This window comes from Plectrocnemia conspersa, unplaced genomic scaffold, assembly GCF_051122295.1.
Source record: "Plectrocnemia conspersa isolate PC_06_02 unplaced genomic scaffold, ASM5112229v1 ptg000010l, whole genome shotgun sequence".
Taxonomy (NCBI): domain Eukaryota; kingdom Metazoa; phylum Arthropoda; class Insecta; order Trichoptera; family Polycentropodidae; genus Plectrocnemia; species Plectrocnemia conspersa.
Genome location: NW_028277174.1, coordinates 20,335,742 through 20,363,741, shown reverse-complemented (window position 1 = coordinate 20,363,741; position 28,000 = coordinate 20,335,742). Strand labels below are relative to the sequence as shown.

The following is a 28,000-nucleotide window of genomic DNA, read 5'->3' as shown; positions in this document are numbered from 1 at the left end:
CAGTCAGTCGAAACAGCGCGCTCGCACGCTTCGGTCGCCTGGGTTTTTTTGTATTGCAAATACAATAGAACCCGGCAATTCGCGAAAAGCTTACCAGTGAAATTAGAAGAATTTCTCTAGACAGCCGATTAGCCCGTGGCGCGCTTAAAGTTCAGACTGCAGTCAGTGTTTGTGTGAATTTTCTCGTATAACGCACGCATTTTCGCGGTGGATACGCATTTTCGCATGAACGCATAAGCGGATTGCAAGAAATTCTAATATGACAGGTATGTGTAATTTAAAAAAATATAAGCATTAAAGTGTATAGTGAAAATTAATTTTCAAGGTAACTGGGAAATTGTACTGAATAACTTGTCGGGAAAAGTAATTTAAAATCACGTCATACATTTGCAGAAAACGTTGATTCAAATGATATAATGAACATAGATAAAAAATAACCTAGGCAACTATCTCATAATCAGATTACTAGCCCATTTTTATTTTTAATAGATTTCCAGCTGTTAATTTCAAAATGTCACAAGAATATATGTTAAATACAAATTTGACTTTGAAGTTACATTATGTGTAAATTTTAAAACTGTTTTACTGTTGTTGTATTTTAAATATTTTATGAAAAATACATTAGTGTTATAAATAGTTCATCTTAATTGATTATATTTTTTTGGTGTCATAATTTGTACCGCTCACGTCATTCACATTCCGAATTCAAGCACTTTTACTTATCTCCAGTGACTTCTATATGACTGAGTATGCTTTTGATACTGATAAAACGTAAATACATAGTGGTACGGTGTGAATACTTTTTTATACCTTGATTCTTATTTCGCAACACTTTCCTCTCGTAATCGATTTCGCCGGTGGCCGTTGTTTGTGGGAGACGAGACGTGAAATAAGATCGATTTTGTAAATCTGGCCGTTTTAGCAATTGAATTGCGTCAAATAAAACTGACAATCGATTAGATAATAATATTACGTTTGTTTGTTTTTTGAGCAGGTCAAATGGATTGTCAAAGAAGTTCGAGGGCGTTCGCCAAACACACAATAGTCAATATGCAATCTAGAAAAATAGGATACGTAATGAATTGTTTAATGTTGATAGTACTACTGCCTTTAGTAAGGACAGCTCCAGTAATTTCGACTGATACACAAGCCATGGTAAGTGATATTTAATTATTATTATTATATATATTATTCATAATTATAATGTGGTCAATGTTATTAAATTTGCGGTTACTCCCACGATTGCATTTATGTAACATATAACCACTAAAAAGTATATTAGCAAGAAAAAAGTTCATCTGAAGGAAAATTATTATAATTTAATCATAAGTTATTGATGAGTAACATATTATTGAATCATCATTATAAAAATATGAGTAACTAAATTCACTCAAGTTTACTATATTTTACAACTAACACAGCTTAGTACATTAAAACAATTCGAATCATTAATTCGACAAAAAAAATATTTACGGAAAACTGCATTATATTCACGTTAAATCCCACGTGCCCTAGAAGTAGGCGGATGACACGTGTTCGCAATTGCAACACAAAGAAAAAAACTATGTGTCTCATTCATTGCGATCAAATTGTGAAAAACTGCTCATGATTTATTAATTATCAACTGTCTCACCTTGAAGCCTTGCAATTAATCTTACGTATGCACTCAATTAACATTGAAAAAGTTAAATACTTGCATACGAAAGGCGCTTAGAGGCACGAGAGCATCGACACAAGTAGTGTCGTTTCGTGTTGGGAATCGTTTTCAATTTCAATACTCCAAAGTGTCCTAAACATGATTATGGAGTCACGCGACAATAACTATTGTGTATCGGCTCAAATTTATTAATTTCGCCAAACACGAAGGCATCGCGCAAAAGTGTCGGTTTAATGAAATCAAATACTATATAGTTCAAACTTTGAACCGGTCACGTAAGATTAGATTAATTTAAACTAGATTTAAACTTTTGGAAGCAATACAATGTTTCATAAAAGTTGAAAAAGGCGTATATTTTCTCTATACTTAGAATTTCATAATCATAACTTATAAACCCTTACTTTTTTTTTAACTGAAATGTTACAATGCTTTATAAATTATAAATATGTAAGTTATGAATTTGGCTGTGAATAACTGATGAGAACAATTATTTGTCTTATTGTAATTATTTTATAAATATTAGAACATTTTTTTTTATTTATGATTTTAAAAGATTTTACTCACAATCTATTATATTCTTTATCTGCTATACAATATATATTGATATCAACATTGCTACCATTTATTATGACTCATACTGTATTTTTTATCAAATTTTCTTTAAAATATATTAGTGTAACATTTTATAATAATGTCTATGGACTAAACTTGGATTCTCATAATATCGATTTAATTCACGATCTAAATATTCGTGAGCTGAAATCAATTACACATCACACATAGTATCACAGCCGATTGTTTGTAAATATTAATAGCTGATAGCGTTTCTTGAAGCGAAAAAAGTCGTTCGTCATCAGGAAGCGTCCGAGAAGCAATAAGGATCGTAATAGTATATTTGATGAGTACAGCGCGTAAATAATAATGAAGAAGTCATTGTGTGGCTGAGTGCTTGGTATAGGAAGCACGTTCCGATTCACCTTGACGTCATGTCATTGGCAAGTCACTGACTGCCTTCTCAGCAGCTGCTGATGACGTCGCGTGCCAGAGCAAATAAATGGACATCTTTGGACCGTTCAACCCTTTCACTCTATTAATCAATTAAATCCATCGAAAAGACACTGACACTGCGCATCGCCCAATAACACAGTCTAAAATGTATAATTATACGAAAGTCACATATGACTAAATGTTAATATTTCCTCAAGTATATAATAACACTTAGATTTGTGTATAATGCGTGAAGTCAGTCGCGAGTTAAATAACATATATTTGTTCAATGGTTTTAAGCTTGACTAAATAAATTTTATCTGTATGTATTTTAAGTAGAATACCCATGACGTGACATATATGGTTAAAAAAACATATTTCGTTCCACACGTATAGCGCGGCGATGTACAAATGCATGGGTCACTTTTTGCATTCGACCTACTTATGGAACCTCTCACGCTGCCCTTGCAGTGTGTCATGAAGTGCTTTTTGTCGCTAAAGATTTTGCTCCTTTACTTTATAATTTAAAAAAATAGTAAAAAGTGCACGTAGATCGTTTTATTACAAATTTCATATTATGCATCAACTTACGCAATATTTCCTGGAACGTATCTACCGCGCAAATCAAAGGATAAATGTTCATATGTACATATGTAGGAATCAGCGAAATTTTAGAACATGATAAATGCGGTAGTTTTTATTATATCGATATGAATTTTTTCCTAAAAATAGACTTTTAATTTAAATTTCAGCTAATTTTTTAATCAGACTGATTCGCCATGTCGTTTTAAAATGGCGGCTATTCAAAAATATCCTAGAGATAAAGTAAGTTAGGAGGGCAAAAATGGTTTAAATTAATAATTAAAATGATTTTTTTTTATATGGTTTTTTAAACCACGACAACAATCTATCATGTCATAAGACCTGTTCTAAAAATAAATATCACAATTGAGTTAATTAGCCATCTTAATCCTACATTTTGTTTTAAAATGGCAAACTAATCAAAAAATTGAAAAAATCGTAGCTCGGTTAAAAAAAATTATAGGAAAAATTATAAAAATACTCACTCTTATATAAATCTACCTATCTAGTTCTTACATTTTTTCTCTGACGATTTATGTTAGGAATTATAACTGAAATATTAAAAGTTAGATGTGTTTTATGTATATTTTCATATACAATATTTTTTTGATCTTTCAAAAATACAGTTTATTCCTTATGTAAATACTTTTGCTCCATGGTAAGTGAAGGCACTTGCACTATTTGTTATATTTAAAAACTATATATGAAATATAAAGGACATTTTTGACCTTGCCTTATCATAAATTAACAGTAAAATAAGTTTGAATGTGAATAAATTCAAGTCATACCTAAATCTTTCACATTTTCATTGACAACATATTTTTTTTTCTAGCTAAAATATATTCTATAAAAAATACACACGCAAACTTATAATCTTGCCGTAAATTTGATATATTTTGTCACATAGAAAAGTGCAGATCTTTACTGCTAGCTCTATATATTATAGTAATTGTTGAGCAATACGAATTTGTTCATATGAAAAAGCACTCATTTTCGATAAAAATGTAAATTAATATGTTAAAGTCTGGAACTCATAATATATTTATCAAATTAATAAATACAAGTAGCTTCAACATACGAACTGATTATAAAATTATTATATACAAATATTAATAAAACAGGAAAAACACATTTCAACCCATTTCTATCAAAGTTTGATTTAACAGAATATAAATTATAAAATTGGGTACACAGTTTTTATTTATTAATGGCAAATATATGTATATAGCTATCATTATGTAGTCTCTTGATGATATAAGTAACATTACTATTATTTTATTTTACATTAATATATGCCACGTATTGTAGAAGTATGTAATCGACTCTAATAAATAATAATTGGAAATAACAGTTGTCATAGAAATGGCAGAAAGAATGATATGTGCAAACGTCAAGTCGCCACTTCGTTCACGTTTGAGAGAAGTTGTGACAGATAATACAAAAAGACACATATATTTTCTGTTTTATGGTATACAGCTTACAATCAATAATTTTCACTGTTACAATCAATAATTTACACGACTTCATGGTATTTATCCGAGAGATTATGAAAATCTGTAGTGATCGATCGTAATTTAAAATTATATAATAATCACTAATTTCGATCTCCTAAACACTATTGTTGTATCGTGCTTGTAGCATTATTTTATGTTTTCACATAATCTATTTCGTTATCAATTTGTAGTCTCTTGATATAATATAAGTAGCATAGCTTTTATTTTATTTTGCATTAATATATTCAGTTTATAGATTATTTAAATTAGCTAATGTTAGTTAAATATTAGTTTACTCTAAACATTGATACATATTTTCGCTTGCAATTCTCTTTGTCATTTACCTTTTATTTTTATATCTAAGTTGTGTATGATCAATGAATAAATTTATGTTGGTATTAGCATAATATGTCCAATGATCATATGTACATTTCTATATTATAAAATATAATACAAATCCATCAATAGATCAAATATAACACGATATGGTTTTCCAACGTCGACTTATCATCAGATAAACACGAATCCAATCCGAACAAACATACATTTTTCGTAACACGCGAATGTCGCCTATTCGTTTAACGTAGATTTTTTAACGTCGGAAGTCATTTATTCGCGATTTATTTTATTTTGACACAAAAAAAGGTGATTTTCATTTTTAAACCAACCAAAATTCGCACCGTTTCGGTCGATCGCAAAGCGACCAAATTCACACTCTATCGAGTTTTCGGGTCAAGTTGCGTCAAGTTACAGCCGATTCGCACAGCTGTTTATTCGAAGGATCTATCGCGGATCATCCCGATCGATCGGCGATCTATGGTTTGACCGACTATGATTATTCTTGGTCATCGTACCGAAACGGTCGACGAGATGACAATGGTCAGCGGACCTCGACCAGAGCGTTCGGAATTTCAGAATTACACGCATAATTAGACCAATCTTTTTGGGTGCGTCGATTGCGTAGTCTTTCTTTTTTTTGTAAACTTATATAATAAGTTAGTTCGCAAATGTTGAAGCTCAAAGTTACGCAGATTACACTGGTTTGACTGGTTGTTGACATTACATCACAGCTGGTCGGGGAATTTGACGCCATCATGGACAAGTATTGATGAAAAAAGTTAACTTGTATTTACATCATGACTCACTTCTAGGATTCGTTACAGTTACATAGATCGATATGCATGTGATATTGGTTAAACATTTTAAATAAGCTTTATATTTTCCTTATTTTTTTATTTTAATCACTAATTAGATCAAATAATATTATGCCGTCTTTAATCATAACTTGGTTTTTGCGGTTAGGTTTTACCTAATCGTAAAATTGTGTAAAATTTACGATTTTATATATAATATAATGTTATCCTTTATAATTGTTTTTATTTATTTTTTAATTAAATAAACCCATTGCGACTCGTAGCTAATATTAAATATATAAATATGCAATGTCAGTGTATTAAAGAGCTATATGGAGACAGGCATAGGCGAGTCAGCTTTTAATAAAACATATTTATTTAACTCTTTACTGGAAGTTTATCTAGCCAGAATCATTTTCTAACACTTGAGAGAAGCTGATTAACGAAAGCACATCTCCATAGAGAATCAAAATCACTGTAGAGAAATAGAGTTTACAACAGATCGAATTAATCTAATTCTGATTTCTTAATTTCAATAATTTGTATGTCATTAATGAATCAGCTTTGAAGAACTCCCGAATTGGTAAAATGTTATTTTGACGAACTGTCTTCGATCGCTCAAATAACTGGGGAATAATCAAATTATATCAACTAACCAATCGAGGTTTGACAATTTTTTACTAATAGCTAAAGACGATTTTTATCAAATACTTAATCAAAATCAGTACATATGACATCTACTTGTATTCCCGCATTGTTCGTTTGTTCTTCTATTTATAAAATTTACTTAATTCTTAGTAATATTTGTATGTACATTTTCTTCAAATATTTCGGTACCAACTTTTAATAATCTTAAGAGCTCCAATTTGTTATTTTGCGGTACAACATTATATTTTTTATCCAGTAGCTATTTATGTATATCATTGACTTACAAATTAACTTCTTTGAAAGGCCGATATTTTCAAGTGTTGTGATACAAATTCTTCTAAGTATCTTATCAAGCATTACACTTCGTTTTTTATAGAAAACTTAAATACTTATGCTTTCAAATAACTGTCCTCAGTATACAACGAAAGGATTATATAGTAGAACATGTACCGCAATTAATCTGAAATATTTTTTTTAAATAAAATCATTTACACGTGTATACACACACTATCTATGAGAAACAAGATAACTATACTATATCAACGTATTTTTATCAGTTAAGACAAATATAAATTTTCGTCACTCGAACACACTTCGTTATTAGCTCTGTACTTATTATTTAAATACCATTATCCTACCTAATGTATTATACATATAGGCTTTAATAAAAGGACCCTGTCGCCCAATGTCATCGGCTTTACCTTGAGCAATGTGTTATTATGACATTATACAATCTGCATGACGGCGCCGTTGGATAGATACAAAAGCCGCGCTTATCAATCAGCAACGTTATATCATAAAACAATCGGTCAGATGATGGCCATAATGACGGGTATTGTAAAAATGTAACGTCAAGGTTAAGCCGTAAAGCGAAAACGAGAGTAGTGATATCTTGTAATAGTTAAATCATATCTTATTGTGAGATCATTACTGTAAGATACTTTGGAATCGTGAGTGAATAAATCTCTGAATCATTACGAGATAAGTAAAAAATAATATAAAAATAATTTTACCTCAATCCGATTCAGATCCATATAGAACGCTCTGAAGTTACTTGCGAGTTAACAGTTAATAAATATAAAAATAACGATTTGGGGCGGAACCAAATTCTTTGCTATTTTTAAAATATATTTTATTGAACTGTATAACCGCGTAACAGTAATTTAAAGTCCTGAATAATATACTATTGAGAATTGGGTATAAGTCTAAAGTCTCTTCGAGTCCTCGATCCTCTAACCAATGTCAATGATTCAGAGTGGAACTAGACTGTTTGTTTTTGCTTAATAAAAATCTTTTTAAACTTTTTAGCGTATATATCAGTGCTTAAAATCGGTGCATTTTGAAATGTAAAAATTTGTGGAGTGCTTATTTTTTGTGCACTTGTTCGGAAATTCTAGTGATATCGTTGAACCCATTACCGCCCACCGTACATGCTTGTGTACACCTGTTCGAATCGTGTTTTGGTGTTTTCTTTCTTTAATTATTATGGGCGTCTGAACGGATACGCATAACCACATCTCTGATTTTCTCTGAATAAATCTGAGGAACACAAATCAATCAGTTTTATGACATGATAAACTAATACTTTACACCGGATGTTTCATGTATCGCAATATAGCTATTTTCTCTTTGAGCGGTATCGCCGTACATGTACGGTGGTCGATCCTTCACTATTTAAGGTGCCCCAGATGGTAGTATTTATAAGTATTTATATACATATTCGTAGATATATAATACATATGTAGTAAAATATTTTTTTTTTAATAAAAACAGCAAAAACCGTACAACTTTAAAAACACAGTTGTGTATTAGTAGTCGTTTTTTTATTTGATGTAGCTCTGCATTATCTACAGCCCAATTATGCATATATTGTTTTAAGAAATTCATCTTCTTATTTTAATCCTATTTGTAACAGTCATGACTTTTACAACTAATAACCAACAAAAGCACTGTAATTGCTGAAATTACAGAGTTATTATTGTGTAGATGTAAACTTTCTCAATTGCTTAAGTCAATACGAATAAGTCTGTTTAAAGTAGTTTATTATGATATTATTTTTAGCATACTAAGTCGTAGTATTTTTGGTAGTAGATATAACTAAAATTAAACTTAGTACTGATTTAAATTATAAATAACTTTTGCTATAATATTTTTTTTAATTAAAATAAAAAGCTTTTACTGTTAACAAGCCTTACAAATATTTTATCATTAATAATTCGATATTTAAATAGTTCAAAATAACGAATATTTTGAAACTTTAGTTATATCCTACTAACTGTTATTGATATAAAGAAACACAGATATGTATTGTCATAATAGATGAAACAGAAAAATGATGATCAATCGTTTTAGTACATTTCAATGATGATTTCAATATTTAGAAAATATTTTGTACAGAAGCATTCGTAACATTTGTATGCAACTATTTTTATCATTAATGGAAAATTGTATTTTTTAGCTTTTTTTTAATGTTTAATTTTAAATTACTTATTATGATTATAAACATGATTTTAAGAGTCGGTTGACTAGTTTTTTTACGAAATAGCGGTCAAAAAAATTATGACACATTCAGTAACATCATTGCACTACTACAAAATTTGTTAAATAATTGCACAATTCAGTAGCGAAATTTGATAAAAAACTTTAAATTTATGACAAATATTTTTATTCATACAATTCTTATCACATTCAGTGATAGATAATCAATGGTTTTCATTATCAATCGATTATCGAGAAAACAATCGTATGACGTCACTACAGGTGCGTTCTTCCTGTGTCGATATTTTTCCTTCCGGTTGTTTTAACCACTGACTCAATATCAACACACTCGTGAAAAATACTTCAAAAACATATATAGGTAATCCCATACGCATGTTCCTCGAAAGGTAAACTCACTAAAGATACGCACAATATAGGTCGTGAAAATCGTAGATAAATATTTGTAACCAATTGAAATCACTACGTAACTCGGATTGTATTGGAAACTTTTCGAGTGATGTTTGCACTCTTCTCACTTTTATCATCACCGATCGTAGTGAATAAACAAGCAGATAAAGATAAAGCACAATGCGTAAGGTAATTGGCGTATCAATCGTAATCACTAAATGTAATACAACACTTTTGTCGTTAGGCTGCGTGACCGTGTTATTGTGATATTTGTTGTATGACAACACCACAGAAATAATGGCAGATGAAAAATGTAATATTTTATTACAGTATAAAAAATACAAATGCACGTCCTTCAAACGTATTTCCAAAAATTACTGTATGTAAATTTACAAACGTCACGCACTATGAATCTATATCTATTTGAGCTTTTGACAAAATAAAATATAACGCACATATTTACTTCTGCTAATAACGTATTTATATATTGTAGAATTTATAGCATAGTGCGACATATTCAGAAAGATGCCTCGTTAGTCAAATAATTGCAATAACTTACACATGAATCCTCAAAAATATTTTTCATGTTTTAATTTTATTTCATATGAAGTTTTACTTGCATACCCTTTGAAGATGTAAATAATAGTGATGTTGTGAAGTAATTATCACTGATTCGAATCAGTAACTGAGAATTTTTAATTGGCAAGCGCCAGAAAAATATATGAATGGATCGATTGATATACGATCGATGAAATTCGCATTTTTCACCATCATGCATGGTTATCGATCGTTGCGGGACCATTTTACATTTAACTGCCAGACTATCTTGGCATTTCGATCTATCCTAGGTATGAAGAAATGGCGTGTGTCACGCAACCCCTCAGTATTATGGATTCGCCCCTTGTGTGCTCAACACAAGAAGGCCACGTGAATAGCTACCTCGTAAGCCAGCGCACAAAATTGCCACTTTTGGGTCGATTTGTTTTTTGGAATATCGGTCAAATAATATCGATCCGCGTTTAACTTAAGGGTTAGATTTTAACTGTAATGTCCCAGATATCCTGCGCACTAGAATTTGAATCAATCACCTTGACCATTCAATACGATTCAAGGTTAATAAATAAATAATCTTTCATTCTTTATTTTTTCATGTGTATCTTCTGTGAGCAGCTCTCTGAAAAATCTTTAATATGCCACAAATTGATTGATTCATTAATACTATTCGAGGAAATACATATGTACATTTTTGTGTAGTACTTAAAAATGCATGTACAGTTGTTCCAAAAGCGTACACATTGTGATTCCGTTTCATTCATATTATGCATCAACCTGATATAATATTGGAACAACGACAATGAGCGCACGTCACATTAGTTAATGACATTGTAATATAATTGCACATAATTTTCTATTATTTGCCATTATTATGCTATTATTTTTCAATAACAAAAAAGCCACTTAAAAAAACTTCATCTCAAACTTTTTTTATTTGCATAGCATACACTAAAAATAAACGTTACATCCTTTATGTGTAATTTGTGCTGGACAATGAGAGTGCGAAAGCCAACTTGTTATGTATCGATAATGATGACACATAAATCGATGATTAATAAAATATAAAACTGGTATAATCATCTCGGATGTGAATAAAGAAAATAAGTAAACTTAGCGTGAGTAAGCCAGCATATTCGCATTGACATTAGGTATTAGGTTTACACACGCAACAGCCAAAAATATGCTTTGTATCATTATTTACAATTCAAGTATTAAAATTTGTTTTTACTGGGAAAAATTACGAATTATGTATGTATTATAAGGAAAACGTCTCTATTTGTCAAAAATCATAATACTGATGCTTATATTGATTTATATAATTATGTTACGACTAAATTTTTTTTATTACATATGAAAAAATGCAAAGTTTATTATTATATGTAAGACTCTTTGAATTAGATCGAATCAAGTTGTACATAACTTATTATAAAAAAAATTTTTGGATTTCAATCATTAGATTATTAATATTTAAACCCAGTTTCATGAAAGATATTGAATCGCTTAATTATATAAATCATATATATTAAGGCACGCTTTTTTAATATTATTACAATTATTTATAATAACATCCGTTAAATCTGTATCACACACAACACGTCATTGCTTATTTAAATATAGTTTCCTGTCATTAGTTAATGTATTTTAAACCAAATTTAAGGTCCGAATTCATTATTTTATTGCTCAAAAATCAAGCATACGTGTATTATATTATTTAACTTTATTTTATTTATTATGTATTTTACACACATGTATCATGTGTTTATATTAGGAGGTGCATTGACATCTGACATTGAAATTCGACTCTGCCTATTTGTTTTATTGACTGTACGTCGACTAAATAAGCACATTCTTTAACACCAAAAAAATCAATAGTATATATTCATTCTAACACGCATAATAAAACGATACGATGCAACGTTTTATGAATGGGAAATACTTATCGCGTTAGCTTAGCTCGTAACTCCTAGTACGGCAGGTGATTCTGGTAACACAGTTCTGATCTCAGTTCTCGGAAGCTGTGAATGTTCTCGCAACCACTGACTCACTGACCCGTGAACTTGAAACTGCCACAATTTGCCAATAAACTCATCTCGCCGGTGAGTCATTCAGAATATATATTATACAATCTACAAACCGGTACTTCAAATTTGAGTATGCTTTTTACTACTTACATACTACCGTTTGGTGATTCAAACGACCCGATTTAGAAGCGAGTCATTCTCAATTATTAAACCATTATCTTTTCGATAAACTATCTCTGACTCTTCACCGCATGGCATTCAATAAATAAAACAAACATTGACTCATTATAAAGAGTGTAGGGTATCGTTGGATTAAGGCTAACTCAAATCGTGATAAGCATGACAGTCAAAATAAAAGTTTTGGATGCTCATGCATCTTAATGTCGATTAGGGTTGTTTGTCTGTTAAATTTGCTTTATCATATTCAAGGTCAATCATCGTACAACTTAAACACAATTTTTTTTTATTTATTAAAAATGCTAATGGATAGACCTTTTATAATTTTAACTTAAAAAAATATAAAACAATCTACAATTTTTTTAAAAGCGTTTGCGATAAAACATTTTTATGACGCCACTGGTTGTTATCCCGGTTATTTTTTATATTTTCTTTAAATAATCAAAAAAAATAGCTATTTATTTTCAATTAATTTCATATTTTTTTCTGTGATGCGAATTTAAATAGGCGGCAATATAGATACATTGACGACTCATTTTATCACACTTTGTGGTTTATTTATTTTAAAAATGATAAACTTTATTCTAAAAATGGCATAAATCGCAGTGAAATAGTACAATGCTTTCGGCGATAATGTTATGTTCAAACAAATGGTTCAAAAATTGTACAAACGTTTCTAAGAAGGTCGTGATATCGAAACAAATATCTAATCGTCTCAATAAAATCATCATAAAGAACCAAGACCAAAAACAGCCAGTCAAGTCTAATTTAATTTCAATGATATTTTTATTATACCTTTCGGGTATTCTGACCCTGTGGGGGTGTGACTTCGCAGCCAGAAATACGCAGTTGGAGACTAGTAAGAATTGTATTTAGTTTATATTGCATATTGCGACAAACTATGCTGGGCAAGATCGTTATTCTCCGAGCGGTGGTGGAAGATCTGGCGGAGGGATATTGTCAGTGGAAGATCCTTAGAGTTCTGATTGATGTGGCAGCGACAGTATAGCGGAGGTTGATCTCTCTCTGCTGAGGTGCTTATATGGTAGAGTTCCTCTCAGGATATGAGCGTCCATAACCGTTGATGTCCACGGGCGGCCAGTGTCTGCTAGTGGCTGTCCTCTCCTCATTGTCATATTATTTGTTGGTGAGATCATCGCCCTTCGTATGAGTTTTGATCAGCATACTTATTTTAGACTGTAAGACGACGCGATTACCCTTTTTCGTGATGCTGTAACTACTAATTAGCATACTTATATAAATAGGGAAGTCTTCTTTGTTCGGGAGCATTTTATCAAATAATTTCAAACCATACGGTCAGTCATCTGACCGATGAATATCGTTTCGAATCCTTTTTTTTCTAGTCGTAACGAGGGCTTTTGTGCTGTCCCATCCTTTACACTATATTGTCATGTTTCTCTCATTTGTTCATTAATGATCATTTTTGGTCACAGCAATTTACTGCGTGAGTTTCAAGAATGAGAACACCCATATAACGGTGTAGTTTACTATGATTTAATATCTTGCAATTTTAGGCAGACAATCCGGAAAAAACAACCAGAGTTTTTGTCTAAAAGCGACAAGGCTGTGATGCCGCAGCCACCGTGTTCTCAAAGATAAAACATTGACAAAACCGCTGAGTGATCTGAATAATATACCAAATATTTTCCAGATCGAAAGAAACGCTGAGATTTAACTTATTATATCATATCTGATCTGAGCACTACTACAAGTATATATTATACAAAGATTAAATAACTAGTTTTTGATATAAATAAAAAAAATCGATATGTTTTATCCCGCCTCGTACATTAACAGAAAACATCTTTGAGTGACATCATTTGTATGGCTTTTGGAAGCTTTGGAAATCACTGTTTTATAGTTATTCGTGAAAAACGATGAAGTATACTATGCACATGTCATTTCTTTATGTGACTTGATGCAAAGTAATGCTCATTAAAGTTTATATCGCCCTGAATCGCTCATAAATAATGTTGCAAAGTAAGTCGCCTTCTGAAGACATTAGACAAGAGGCTCGAAAGTTAATCTCATTCAAATCGAAGTTTAATCAAAACTTTTCCTCGTTTCTTTACCTAAATAAATTGCGATCCATCTTCTTACAGCGATTCTCACGAAACTCACGAGCCTTTGAACTTCGACAATATTCTTTTTCAATCCCGCAACGGCACGTGCTTCACATATTTGCATAATCATTTTTTTCTCTACCTCAAAACATATAAAAAAAACACTCGTACGGTTCAACACTCGTGAGACGGGTAAAATCGATCACCCTTAAGCATATCTAAAGCGCACGTATGCAAAGCGTTGAATTGGTTTTGTTTTCGTCTGATGAGTGAATTCATTAGTGAGTCAAGTTTGCTGGCTTACCTCACCTTGATCGGACACGTTCTCCCTGTCAATCTGGCGACAATCTCCAGGACGATCGCCGATATCTATTAATATTCTCATAGGCGCTGAATCCGACGAAATTCCAGGAAGAATTGCCGGCAAAGGTTCTACCCACTTTTTGACCTTCACCGCCTACGAGATATAAAAAATACTTTTTATTTCAAACATCTCTAATAACATGAAATTATGTAAATATCATTACATATAAAATAAAATAAAATTTATATAGACTGAAATATGTGATACTTGATCTACAATAGATAAGCAATGAAACTAATTCGTACAGATATTATAATTTATTAATAAACTAGCTTTATTTTTGCATGATTAATATGTATATACACTGTAATACAATGATAGGTATGCGGTAATAAAAAAGTTATGTTCGATTATTTTCTCTGCGTAGATCTTAATCATCTGCCCTTATGACTACTCAGACTTGGATGGATTATATTTTTTTCCGCGACATTTCTTTACGAGCTACTCACGTGTGTGCTTATTAATTAATTACATTATATGAAATAATACGCAATAAAAATCTATTGTTTTAAATAAGTACACATTATACACTTATTATCGCAGTTGTGATAATGTACGATATATAAGCTATTTTGCATTGACTTTTAGACAAAATTATGTATGTAAAACAATAATTATAGAAGGTCAACTATTGGTCACGTTTTTTTCTGCGTTCAAACGATAAATTTCATTTTTGATACTGAGACGAGTTATCGCCGTGTCAATGGCGAACCGCAGAACAATTATTACGGAAGCTGCGTACCATAATACCATAGTTTGCATACAGAAACTATAGTAATTTCAGCAATTTCATCAATCAGTCCGATCCACCCGGCGACCGGTACCAAGCTTCCGGCTTCAGACCTTTATTTATTCTGCGAATCGCTTCCGGAAGTGACCTTCCGAAGAACGCGTCCAGCACGACAACCGACTTTACGTCAAATTACGTATGTCGGAATGTGCATAATAACAAACCTCTCTTTTGGTATAAAATATCTTCTCATGCTGGCGAATGTAATGTATGTGCGAAATATCATAAATTATAAGATGTCGATCGATGTACATACGCAATACAATGATATTAATAAGCATACACATGTTACGTTCTAGTTAATATATTTATTAAAACCAGATCGGACATAAACATGTGATAAATTCCTAAAATGATACTTTATAATGCGTATTATGATTATTTACGTTTAATTTAATGAGACGTTCGCTGATAATAACCAAAATTTAATCATATCACCTCAATTTCCCCGACACCGACTCCTAAATTAACCGCAGAAGTCGTTTGCGATAAACTATTATGTTATTTTATAATTTTAATTATGTAAATTATTATTAAATTCGTTTTCCTTCTGTTGTTTGTTTATGAACAAGACAGATAACTGTACGAAAGAGATGTTTAATATATTTTTGCTAATGGTATGACCCATTTAGATATTGTTTATTTTTTGATATAAACATTGCAATAAGTTAGTTCAAGGAACAAAGCATAAATGCACACGTCCTGTCTTAAATTGATCAGAATATTTTTCATACGCTTATAAACCACAGTGATTCGTAGAATGCAAATTGGCGTTAGGACCAGTTATTTTCATCTGACAAAGCTATTGAACTAACAGATATTTTATTCGATTATTTGTTAACACAGTCACGAATGAAATAATAAATATTTTATAAATAGTTAAAGTAAAAATTCATCATTGTTATATTGCAATATCATATCAGTAGCACCAATTCTGTAGTTCAACGACCAAAATCTCGAAGGGTCCTTTCTCGGTTTGTGAGAACGCGCTAAGGCCGCGAGAACAATGTTGTCTTTAATCCAGATTCCGCATGATGCGCAGCATGGGATTTATGATCGTTTGGATTACCATAAAAATGCGACGCGCATGTGACAAGCAGATCGCTGCATATTAACGACACTTTTCGTCCATTGTACGCGATGATGACACATTCCACGATGCAGAAACGCTGCATCGGAACGAATGTGTCCTTTTTTCCCGCAGTAAAAAAAATCGACAGGGTTTTCCTGTTCGCAAAATGCTACGATCAATCATTTCGGCGAAAAATACAGTGCCTTAAAATTGTGACATAATAATAGTACAATCAAGCATGTGGGAGGAGAGGTGGGTCGGCTTCGGTGAATCCAAATTTTGGAGAGTTTCGAAGAAACTTTTTATGCAAGATGTTTTATATGACACATCCTTTCTATAATGAACCCATTGAATGGTTTGGTTATATGATCTGCTATATTACTTATAAATTTCTCTAATACATACCTTATAGTATACTATAAAAGAAATGAAGCATATATTTATTTATTATTATAGATTTATAAATCTTTAGTGCACACATGAGGATTATATTATGTAATAATAAGTTTCTCTCAGCTAAGAAATTTCTTATTTACATTTCGATGAACTTCAATTCCGATTGTTGATAGTCCAGTCATTCTGTCTCGTGTATTGTTTCGCCGGTCGAATTCGCGACATGTGCCATCGTCACGTGGTCATCGAATATTCATCATATCTTCCAATGGCCACAAGAGTCATCGACATCCTGAGAAAGCGGCGCCCGAGATCGTTGTCCTGTCACCACTGCGCCCCTTCGATTTATTGCTTCTCATGAAAAAAGAAGTCGCCTTCGTCGGAAACTCGACGGCATATTTTTCCATCTATATTTAAATACAATCGTCTCCCGCGCCAGGAATGCCAACAATGCCGCTTTATTGTGATTTTGGAAAACTTAACGCCATTGTGCAATCCCTTCTCGGACAGGGTGGACTCCGATCTTTGCGATCGTTTTAAAGGCGTGTGTATTTTTCTCTACAGGTGCCGCGACACTTGTGGTGAATCATTGCCCTCGACAGGGTGACGCTTGGAATATAAACAAAGCGCCATTCTTATAGCGGTGTCGACCATTTCAATTTGAGCCGTTCATTCTTTACGATGCACACTTATTCCATAATGCAGGAATTCCTCTGGAAGACACGTGATTGCAATCCAGCTAAACATCAACACAAATAAGTGCTCGCTGATTATGAGCAGTTAACATTTCCTCTAATTGAGCTACTGGATTAATAATGCGTATACTTTTAATTGTGAATATAATAAACTTAATAATAAATCAATAAAATTTCAAGCTTTCAATGTACGTATAAGTTCAATAATATCGTTGAAAACTGATTCTAAGAAGTCAAAAATTAATAAAGCTATCAAAATAATTTTATTGCAATTGTCTGTGAATATTTACTTAGTGTCTTGTACGTCATCTCGAATTATTTACTGTATTCAAAACCCAATACAAACATATTTAAAACGTCCCATAAAATAATTCGTCGCGTGTCTAATGCAATGTGAACAAATCTCTATCGATATACAGCAATTTTATTCATGTTTAATAGGTACACATATATATGTATATATATTATAATTTAAATTTAAAGTTTCAGCAGGTATATACCTGCTAAGCAGTATAGCAGTATTACTCGCAATATGTTTTGTGTTATTAGTATCATCTATGATGTGTTGAATGTCTTTTGTATTACTTTTATTTTCTATCATTTAGTTTGATCCTTAAGATGTTTTATCTTTATTTCAAACGCTTCTCTTTTCATTCTAACAAATATATTAGATATCGATGTTAGCTTTCTCGAACTTTAATATTTTGGGTATCGTTTTTTTTAGTATTTTTCTTTATGAAACAACGATTCTACAGTTTCGATAAGGATCAGAAGTATTCGATGAAGTTCGGCGAGTCTCTGCAGCTAACTTTATAAAATAACTTATTATTTTTACGAGCTCGCTGCGACTAGAATAAAGATCGATATTATTGTGTTCCGACAGACTAACGTGTTGTACAGATTTTTATACTTAATGCTTTCAAAACAAATTTTCGCCTATTTATAACATTATGTAAATTAAGATCTTTTCGTCTAAAAGCTTCAAACATGCCTCTATATATATAACAATAACTCTTGCTTTGCGATCCTTCAAATGTGAACCATTTATTGTCTATTTTGATTTTACTTTGCCTCATTTAAACCCATTAGAATTCGGTCCTTTATTCCACGGTTTGGACCTCTGGGTCTCTGCATTCTTCATCGTCTACTGATCTGATTTGAACCTTAGTGTCTGCGTAAAAGTATCTATTTGTGTATCTTAAAGCTCGTCTTCGATTTTATAAAAAACAGATGAATATACATATATTTATTTTGCAAAAACAACCGTTTTTTATCGATTTTACTACTTGAATTATTCATCGCATTCACTTAATAATAAAACTTTAATCGCTTTCCATTTCATCGTTTACGTCTTTAGTTGAAAATTCTGAGTTTGTATTTGTGGGTTTTTTTTCAACCATACATATAATGGCGGCAATCAAATTGAGTTATTACCCACAGACAGTCTCTGCATACCAAATAGTAATATACATATATATAAATCAAAACCTTTTGGGGCAAAATCCCATCTACTAAGATCTATTTTTATAATTTAATATTGTTTGTCCGTTTTGGATCACAGAAAAAATGTTGCATTCTTATAGAAATGTTTAGTTCTTTAAATTTATATTTTATCATAATTATTTAGTAAAAATAATACTTTTTGACATTTTGGCATTAATTTAGTCATCGTTTATCAAGGGAGAGTTATTTTGTGGCGTGATACAGTCGGTGAGTTCGAATACTTATTGAACCTTTGTGTTTTTCAATTTTCATCGTGTCTGGAAGATAGGAATTAGTTATTTTTATATAATATAATATAATTATATTTCCGACCGACCATCACATATAAGATTTTACTGGATCTCCCTAACCTCGCTGATGAATATCGTGATGATTAATTTAAATCGAACTAGGTCGTACATATAAGGACGAAATAGCGTAGTCGGTAACGTCTCATACTAGTCACTCTGAGGTTGTGGGTTCGAGCCCCGGCAGTGGCACTCGATTTTTTATTTATAAAAATGCGGCCCCAACTGCAGTGACATCTAGTGATTATAAGTTGTATATCACATAGTAATTTATAATTAATAATATAGATGTCATAGATTCCCAGATTCATTCATTATGTCTGATTGACTTACTCAATTAGTATAGATTTGCCCGTTGTAACGCATTGGGCTTAAGCCTGTCAGGTTTCAACGGAAAATTTAATAAAAATAAATATAAAGTATAAAAAATCAGTAATAATGAGCTACTTCGGCTAATAAAGAATAATATTATATATGTATAAAAAAATATTTTAATAAGCCTTTTCATGTAATCTAAAATTATACTTCACAACAACGAGATTTATAAATCTATTAAATACGCCATCTCAAAAAATCGTTTTCGTACCCAAGTGTTGTAATTGAATCTACGCTATTTAGATAGATTGTATGATTTTATTTTTGTATACAAATAAATGCTAAAAACATCAGACAATCTTACGTAGAATCATTACTGATGTAACACGAGCAAAGTTAAACATCTTGTAAATTTGTATTTTTTTTTTTGTGTGAAATCAGCACTTTTCTTTCCTATTGAAAATATAGGTATTACTTTTAATATGTTCAGCGTCCTTGTCATTTCGGTCGTTAACCCATTGCTATATGTACTATATGTGATTTTAACAAGGAGATCAGATATCGTTTTAATAACTTCATCAGTCGTTTTGAACAATTAGTATCGGCGATAGAGGTCAGATTAGACTAATGACGAATGACCGTCCTTCAACTTCCAATCTGATTTTTACCTCAAATGAATGCAACGCAAACCGTTTGAAACGTAATATAATAGAGCTCAGTTTGAATTATCAATCCCCTTGATCGCCGGGTGTGACAACAATGTTAAAACTATCTCAAAAAAAACATTATTTCCCTTCCGAAACTAAAAATGGCAAATGGTATACTTGAAATGGCGTCTGCGTATCGCGGCAGATGTCCGCCGTGCATGCTAATCCGTCTTCATCTAGCTTTAATGGTTCGATTTAGCCTTGTCAAGGACCACGGTTATAATTTCAATCGTGTCTAAATATGTATGATCGATCAAAACTCTTTCAACGTATGTACAAGCTATACATAATATCACAAATTAAAAAATAAAACACACTATTTTATATAAAGATCATTCATATGAGATCTTCCTCTTCATCCCTCGACAATTACAATAGTGCCCAAGAACTGCTAGAGTATCCTCTTAAAGCAAAATCTGGTGCTTTAATATCTGAAGACCAGTCTTCTATACTGTCCAATGTATTCATATCAATTGTATTGCAGTTATTTATTTTATGTATTGTATATACTTTAATTATGAATGTTAAATAATCCCAGCTTATTTATCATAATGAATTAATAGCAACATTTTACCAAAAGTCATGATAAATACTTGTATCCGTTCGCATTTCTTTGTCTTATTGCCATATGCGTTGTATATGACTCATTTATACACAATCAACAAATTGCGGATATATCTATAAAGATATCTAGTGCAAAATATGAGTTACTTGATATTTCATTATCAAAGATATAAATTATTTGCGCAATAGTGTGATTCAACGACATTATCAAGGAAACGTCTAAAACACGCGAATTTGTGGGCGAAACATCCGTTTTTTAATATGTTAATATTGAAAAGAGCTGTGAATCATCGTGCTATTAAGTTAACATAATAAACATCTGTGGTTTTACGAATTTTACACCTTTTCCTGTTTTTATATAGTAACCGCAAGGTTTTGATTGCCATTTTGATAGTAACTTTATATTGTTATATTTCAGATTTACCTCTCACAGTTCGGATACCTCAATCCAAACGTAAGAAATCCATCAAGCGGTGCCATAGTCGACGAAGATACGTGGACAAAAGCCATAGAAGAGTTCCAAAGCTTCGCCGGATTAAACGTTACAGGTATTAACGCTTTACAAATGATATTCCAATGCGCATCAAAGACACATGCTTTCCACGTTTTAACATAGTAATTGCATTGTCAATAATTATGCGAAAACATTCAAGGGGGAAGGTATACGCACGCTCGTCTAACAACGTGTCATCAGTCTCGACCTTGCGAAAGTACCATGTACATCGTGATTGAGAAAAATCAATTGTTTAACGCTTGATTTGCATAAAAACAACAAATGTAAACCATTACAATCGAGGAAGTAACGAGATATTAAAATGTAATAATTATATTTTACAGGGCAGCTCGATGGCGACACCAAGACTTACATGTCTTTACCTCGGTGCGGAGTCAAAGACAAAGTGGGATTTGGATCCAATTCAAGGTCTAAACGTTATACCCTACAAGGTAATAAAATATATCATTTTTGATCGTTAAATTATGAACCGATAGTATTAAAAAATATTTCAGAACTTTATACTATTTTTTTTTATATAGTAAATTAGTTTTAGAACCACTTGTAAAACAAAAATCGTAACGGTTTTAAATTTACCAGTAAAAAGTTTGATTCAAAAGTAATTAAATATTATATAGTGAAATCCGTTAAAAGACAGGTAGTTAAAAAACCGAAAACACACCATGTAGTATATAAAAGTAATATAACTTGCTCATTAATAACATTAATATTTTCTCCAATCGCCTCTTTGGATGAAAATCTGGATATTTAAGACACTAGGAATGCAGATCTTGTATATGGCTCAAAACTGTCATGTTGCAACATAACACTTCAAAAGTCAATATCGTTTAGCACAATTGCAGATTGAATATGATTGCCATTTTTGCTTATTTTTCTGGTTTCTGGCTGTTGGTGTAAAACCAGTTTTCATCTCCTGTAGCAATTCTTCCTAGGAAGCCGTCATTTATAAAGTCAGATAATGTAAACACTTCAACACCATGACTCAAATAGAATGTCAATCCATGACTCACCTCCAGAATTGAGGCTATCATTACTCTTTCTGGAGTGACAGACATGCATCATCATACTAAGCTTTTTTTCATCGATGAATTTAAGCACTGCTGCCAATTTAAAAGAGAATAGATCATTCTTAAAGTTTTAATTTAACTCACATATATAATTTAACAAAAAACATATGAATATATATCTAAAATATTCTTTAATTCGTTCCTCACCAATTATATGTAAATTATATCAGGTTCAAGATGGCGTGTCAAAGACTTAACATACAAAATCTCCAAATACCCTCGGTTACTCAAAGCCGACGAGGTCGACGAAGTCGTACAGAAAGCTTTCGACGTTTGGACCGGTCATACAGATTTAACATTCACGCAGAAGAGAAGCGGTCAAGTACATATTGAAATCAGGTAAGACTCTTCAAATAAATCACATAACAAAATCTAAGATATCATAAGATAATCATATCATATAACAAAGTCCAAAACACAAAATCTCACTACTCTAATATTTCAGATTTGAAAAAGGTGAACACGGAGACGGAGACCCATTCGACGGACCTGGAGGCACTTTGGCTCATGCTTATTTCCCCGTAAGTTTCATTTTATAAATAAACGTTATAATTTATAGATTTACTTATCAATTTATAATGATTTAGGTATATGGAGGTGATGCTCATTTTGATGACGCCGAACAATGGAGTATTAAGTCGTACAGAGGAACAAACTTATTCCAAGTGGCTGCTCATGAATTCGGTCATTCTTTGGGTCTCAGTCATAGTGATGTGAAATCAGCTTTGATGGCTCCGTTTTATAGAGGATACGATCCCACTTTCCAATTGGATCAAGATGATATATTAGGAATACAAGTAAGTTCTTATTTGATTTAATATGATACATATGTATCTAAAACGTACTGTTTTTTGTAGAATTTGTATGGTAGAAAATCAAGAACAGACAATTCTGGTGGTGGTACTCACAACGTGCCACAAAATCCTAGCACTGAAGATAGTAGATTGTGCTTAGACACCAAAATTGACGTTATGTTCAATAGTGCCGAAGGATTAACATATGCATTCAAAGGTCTCGTCTATATACAATAATTAACACAATTAATCTGTGAATGTTACTTATTAATGTTCTATTGTAGGTGATTACTACTATAGATTGATTGATGATGGAGTCGCTCCGGGATATCCTCAGTTAATATCAAAAACATGGTTCGGTCTTCCCGGACATATCGATGCAGCGTTTACATACAGAAACGGTAAAACTTACTTCTTCAAAGGATCTAAATACTGGAGATTCCGTGGAAAGAAAATGGAAGACGGATATCCTAAAGAGATCAGTGAAGGTTAATAACATTTCATTATATTTGCATTTCAATTTTACAATAATAATAAAATATTTTCTGAGAATTGATATATAAATATAAATTATATTATCAAACAGAATATATACATATATTCATACTTTTATAATGGTATAATTATTAATAATTTGTGATTTAGGTTTCAAGGGCATTCCTGATAATATTGACGCTGCTATTGTATGGTCTGGCAATGGTAAAATATACTTTTACAAAGGAAGCAAATTCTGGAGGTACGATCCGTCAACGAATCCTCCAGTCAAAAGTACATATCCAAAACCTTTATCCAACTGGGAAGGAGTGCCAAATAACATAGATGCAGCGTTTCAATATACAAACGGTTATACATACTTCTTCAAAGATGGAGCGTATTACAGATTTAACGATAGAACATTCAGTGTAAGTAATACACTATATATATATTGTGTCGGAGGTAAACATATGTTTATATACTTTATATTCTATTATAGGTTGACTTGGCCGATCCAGCTTTCCCAAGATCAACGGGTTATTGGTGGTTAGGTTGTAAAACAGCATCGGCTGGTACCGTTTCAGGTAAGGGTAGACAAGTGGAGAATAGCCAACCGCTCGACGAAGACTCAGACGTCACCGACTTGATTAAAGATGGAGGTGAGATTGTTCGGGATGCTTATAAACATTAACTGCTTCAAATATGATATAATAAAATATCAATTAACCCTATATTTTTACAATTTAATATTAAACATCAAATTGATGCAGGTAACATTATATTCACCGATTAACATGAATATAAAACTTGTACATATGGACTTATATTTAACATTATCTAGGGCAAATTATAATATTGTTTCATTCAAGTCGATATTATATATACTAATGTTAAGAAAAACATTGCTTATTTCAAACGTTCATCATCATTCGTTCATATCTTATAAACAAAACCAACGTGAACGTATACAAAAATGCATCTCAAACAATCTCAAGTGATTGAAGAGAGCTTTAGACATTATATAATCAATAAAAAATGTTTATTCAACTGATGTTAAGTATGATATCAAAAGCTCTGTTTATTAATAATGATAAAAATGGGTTTGATTAGTTAAATTAAAATCATTGACTTTCATAAATTGTGTTACAATATTAACTATAGAATCCCATTTTTATTCTACAAGACTCCAAAATGTTAATCTATGCATGATTTTCATTTTATATATTGCACTTTGAGATTTTGTCAAAGCAACGTAGATATTTGCAATATTACATATATTTACTAGAACCGTGTTCGTATATATTGTTTATTTTTTTTATGAACACGCCTACAGAAGAAGAAACTTCACATTAATTTTTATTTTTTAGACTACAATGCCTCGCCTCGTTTCATATTTTCATCCAAGCGATGAAAGACTGCCGCGGTTTAGGCAACTTCACGTGCTGTGTATCCTCATTGTACGTCGTCTGTTTTGTCTGCACATTTTTATATGTTGTACATTACAATCCATCGAATGGGCATAACATGCATGTCAGCTTTTTCATCTCACATTAATACACATACTGGGCAATACATACAAAACAAAATAACTAAGATATATTCATACGCACTGAATGTATACTACTTAACATAATTTTAATTGAAATCAATACAGGTATTTTTTTCTTTACAAATATTTTACATTTCTTTCTTGCACAATTTACAGTATACAACCAACCATCCGAAGAATCTGATTTCTTCCCATAGGATTTAAGCACTATTCTGTTCGTCTATCATTCTATGTATTTATAATTATCACTACTTAATAAACATGACCATAATGCAGAGGGAAGAGGTACTCTCCAAAATCGATACGCTTTATGTACGTCTATTTATTTGTTATTGCTATGTATTGCTTTTTGTAGTATATAACCCTTGATTTACTATCATACTAATACCTAATATTAAACTTTAAATTATTTAACGGTAATAAGGCATAACATTTTGTGTATATTTGTGTATTTAATACCTGTGATGTTTGTGTTGCATATTAAAAGTATTATTAGTGTGTAAATAACTGCATATTTGATAATGAAATACTACATAGTCATATCTAAAAAGTTATATAAGTATTTCTTAGATTTATATTAGTTAAAATATAATTATATATTTATTTATTTTTTTATTTGGAATACCCAAATATTGAATTTGGTATTTTTACATTATTAAAAAAGCATGATTTAGAACTTATAATAATTATGTAGTTCTAAAAGATTATATAACAGGTAAATAAAGGTATATAACAAATAAAAGTATATAAACAATTTAACTTTTAATATTTGGTATGACTGTATCATAAAAGTATATAATATTATTTAACGCACTTAGTTTCTTATTTGATGCATTTGCATGGTATTTTTTATTCAGAAAAAAAATAAAATTTCACAACTGATAGTTTATTTATGATTGCAGTTAACAAAGACGAGAGAGATTTGGAGGATTCTCGCAACGGCTCTAATAGCATAGACAGGACATCGTCGTTAACGTTAATATTTAACGTTATACCCTGCATTTGGTTGTTGGCTGTAAACCGAAGGATCGGATGAACGAACTAAGAGAAAATAATAGGAATCCTTCAAAACTGTGATCGTCTTTACTGTGCATATGTAAAATATTTGTGTTTAAATAAACAAGTCTGAGTGACAACGCCAACAACGGAAATAATGTGTAATATATCGATAGAGACTATAACGATTGCACGTAAATATGCGTTGGCAGTTCTAAAACAATTGATCTCGCGATCGATATAGTTCTAGTTTTTAAGCGCATTATGTGACCACCTAGTTAAATTATTTTTATACAATTGAAATGAAACAGTTGTGAAAATCGAGTGAAGCAATCAATGACTTTTTTATATATAACTGTGTATGTGTGATAATTTTTCTGATGAAGTTTATTTTTGGCGAAAAATAAATTACATAGATAGTATTTATATTCTATATTTTATGACTGATGTGTAAAGTATATATTTTTCTAGATGATTTATACATATTTCGTATGTTTACATGTATATAACGTATGTATGTGTGTACACGAAATATATTTTTATATGAATAAATTCATATATTAATTGAAATGTTGTATTTTCTATGAATCACCTGATAATTTCTATAAATATGAATATATTACGTTGCATTGAAAAAATTAAGAATATTTTTTTATATTACTAAAGGTCAAAGATTTGGTAGCAATCTTCGAACAACCATAAAAGATATCGTATTTAATAAGCAATTAAAGACATACAATTAAATATTATTTTAATTCTCAAGTTTTTGGACGCGAATTCTGACAAGGTTTACTTTAATTAACATTTGCCCTTTTAATCTAAAAAGTAACCCAATGAAAATCTAAAATGTCGTTCATCTGTACAAGATTCGAATTTTTTACAAAATTGTTTCTATATCCTTACAATTTGTAACTCTTTAAGAAACTAAGAATAAGTTTTTAAAATATATAAAAATATTTATTAAAATAATATACATATTCAAATACATACCATAGCTTTTCAATTATTAAATAATCGAGTAATCCAATATGCAGTAAACACGTTTAAATTTAATAACAAAGTACAAAGTTTTATTAATTATTTTTAAGTTATAACAATTTAAATATGGTCATATAATTAAGTCATTTAGTTCATAAATTAATATTTTGCAATCATTTTTAATCAATCCATGTACAGTATGTATAATAATTAGTATGTACATTTGAAGTCTTCGTAGCTTGTCTGTGTCTGAAAAATCCAGTCATCTCCGAAGATCAGTTTCAGCTCAGGGGAACTCAGGTAAAAGTTCATAATAAAGTGCTAACGGAAACGAGTTCCGAATGAAAGTATCGATATAGGTACTATGTATCCGCTGATATACGTTTGGGTCGCATGGTGGAGATTTCGTGCTCGCCCACTTTTCGATGCAACGGTAAATTACAATAATTTTGAAGTGTAACTGAATTTGTTACTATCCATCTGCTTTCTTACTTAAACGTGTGTTGTATTGAGTGGAAATCTGTCGACTAACAACGTGCCGTTTAACATCTTAGTGTTCACTATAATAATAAATTGCACTTTATTAAAACTTGTGATGATCCTTTTTGCTAATTCCTTTAAAATTATAGAGCGTCACGTGTAAGGTAACACTTGTCAGACAAATGCTTAACAACATGCCGCCATATCGTAAAGACTAAAGATGTCAGTTTATGCC

At 31.2% G+C, this 28,000-nt stretch overlaps 1 protein-coding gene and 1 long non-coding RNA gene across 12 annotated transcripts in view; one reads left to right on the top strand and one right to left on the bottom strand.

The window, feature by feature from the left end:
- Positions 1-28,000, bottom strand: part of LOC148230935 (uncharacterized) — a 565,745-nt gene that overhangs the window by 481,997 nt on the left and 55,748 nt on the right. The window lies entirely within an intron of this gene.
- Positions 6-26,877, top strand: Mmp1 (Matrix metalloproteinase 1). Of its 11 annotated transcripts, none has more exons than XR_015811185.1 (13): positions 6-266; positions 995-1,155; positions 21,332-21,461; positions 21,751-21,858; positions 22,665-22,833; positions 22,940-23,015; positions 23,082-23,291; positions 23,352-23,505; positions 23,573-23,776; positions 23,934-24,190; positions 24,262-24,346; positions 25,130-25,623; positions 26,214-26,877. XR_015811185.1 is itself a non-coding variant. In XM_088195817.1 (13 exons), the coding sequence occupies exons 1-12, from the start codon at positions 260-262 to the stop codon at positions 25,171-25,173; spliced, it is 1,605 nt and encodes a 534-aa protein (XP_088051943.1). In that variant the 5' UTR covers positions 6-259; the 3' UTR covers positions 25,174-25,219; positions 26,214-26,877. The 11 variants fall into 11 exon arrangements, 6 of the variants coding, with proteins under 6 accessions (XP_088051943.1, XP_088051941.1, XP_088051942.1 ...); XR_015811183.1 differs by having other exon boundaries at positions 24,262-24,421; positions 25,468-25,623; XR_015811182.1 differs by having other exon boundaries at positions 24,262-24,421.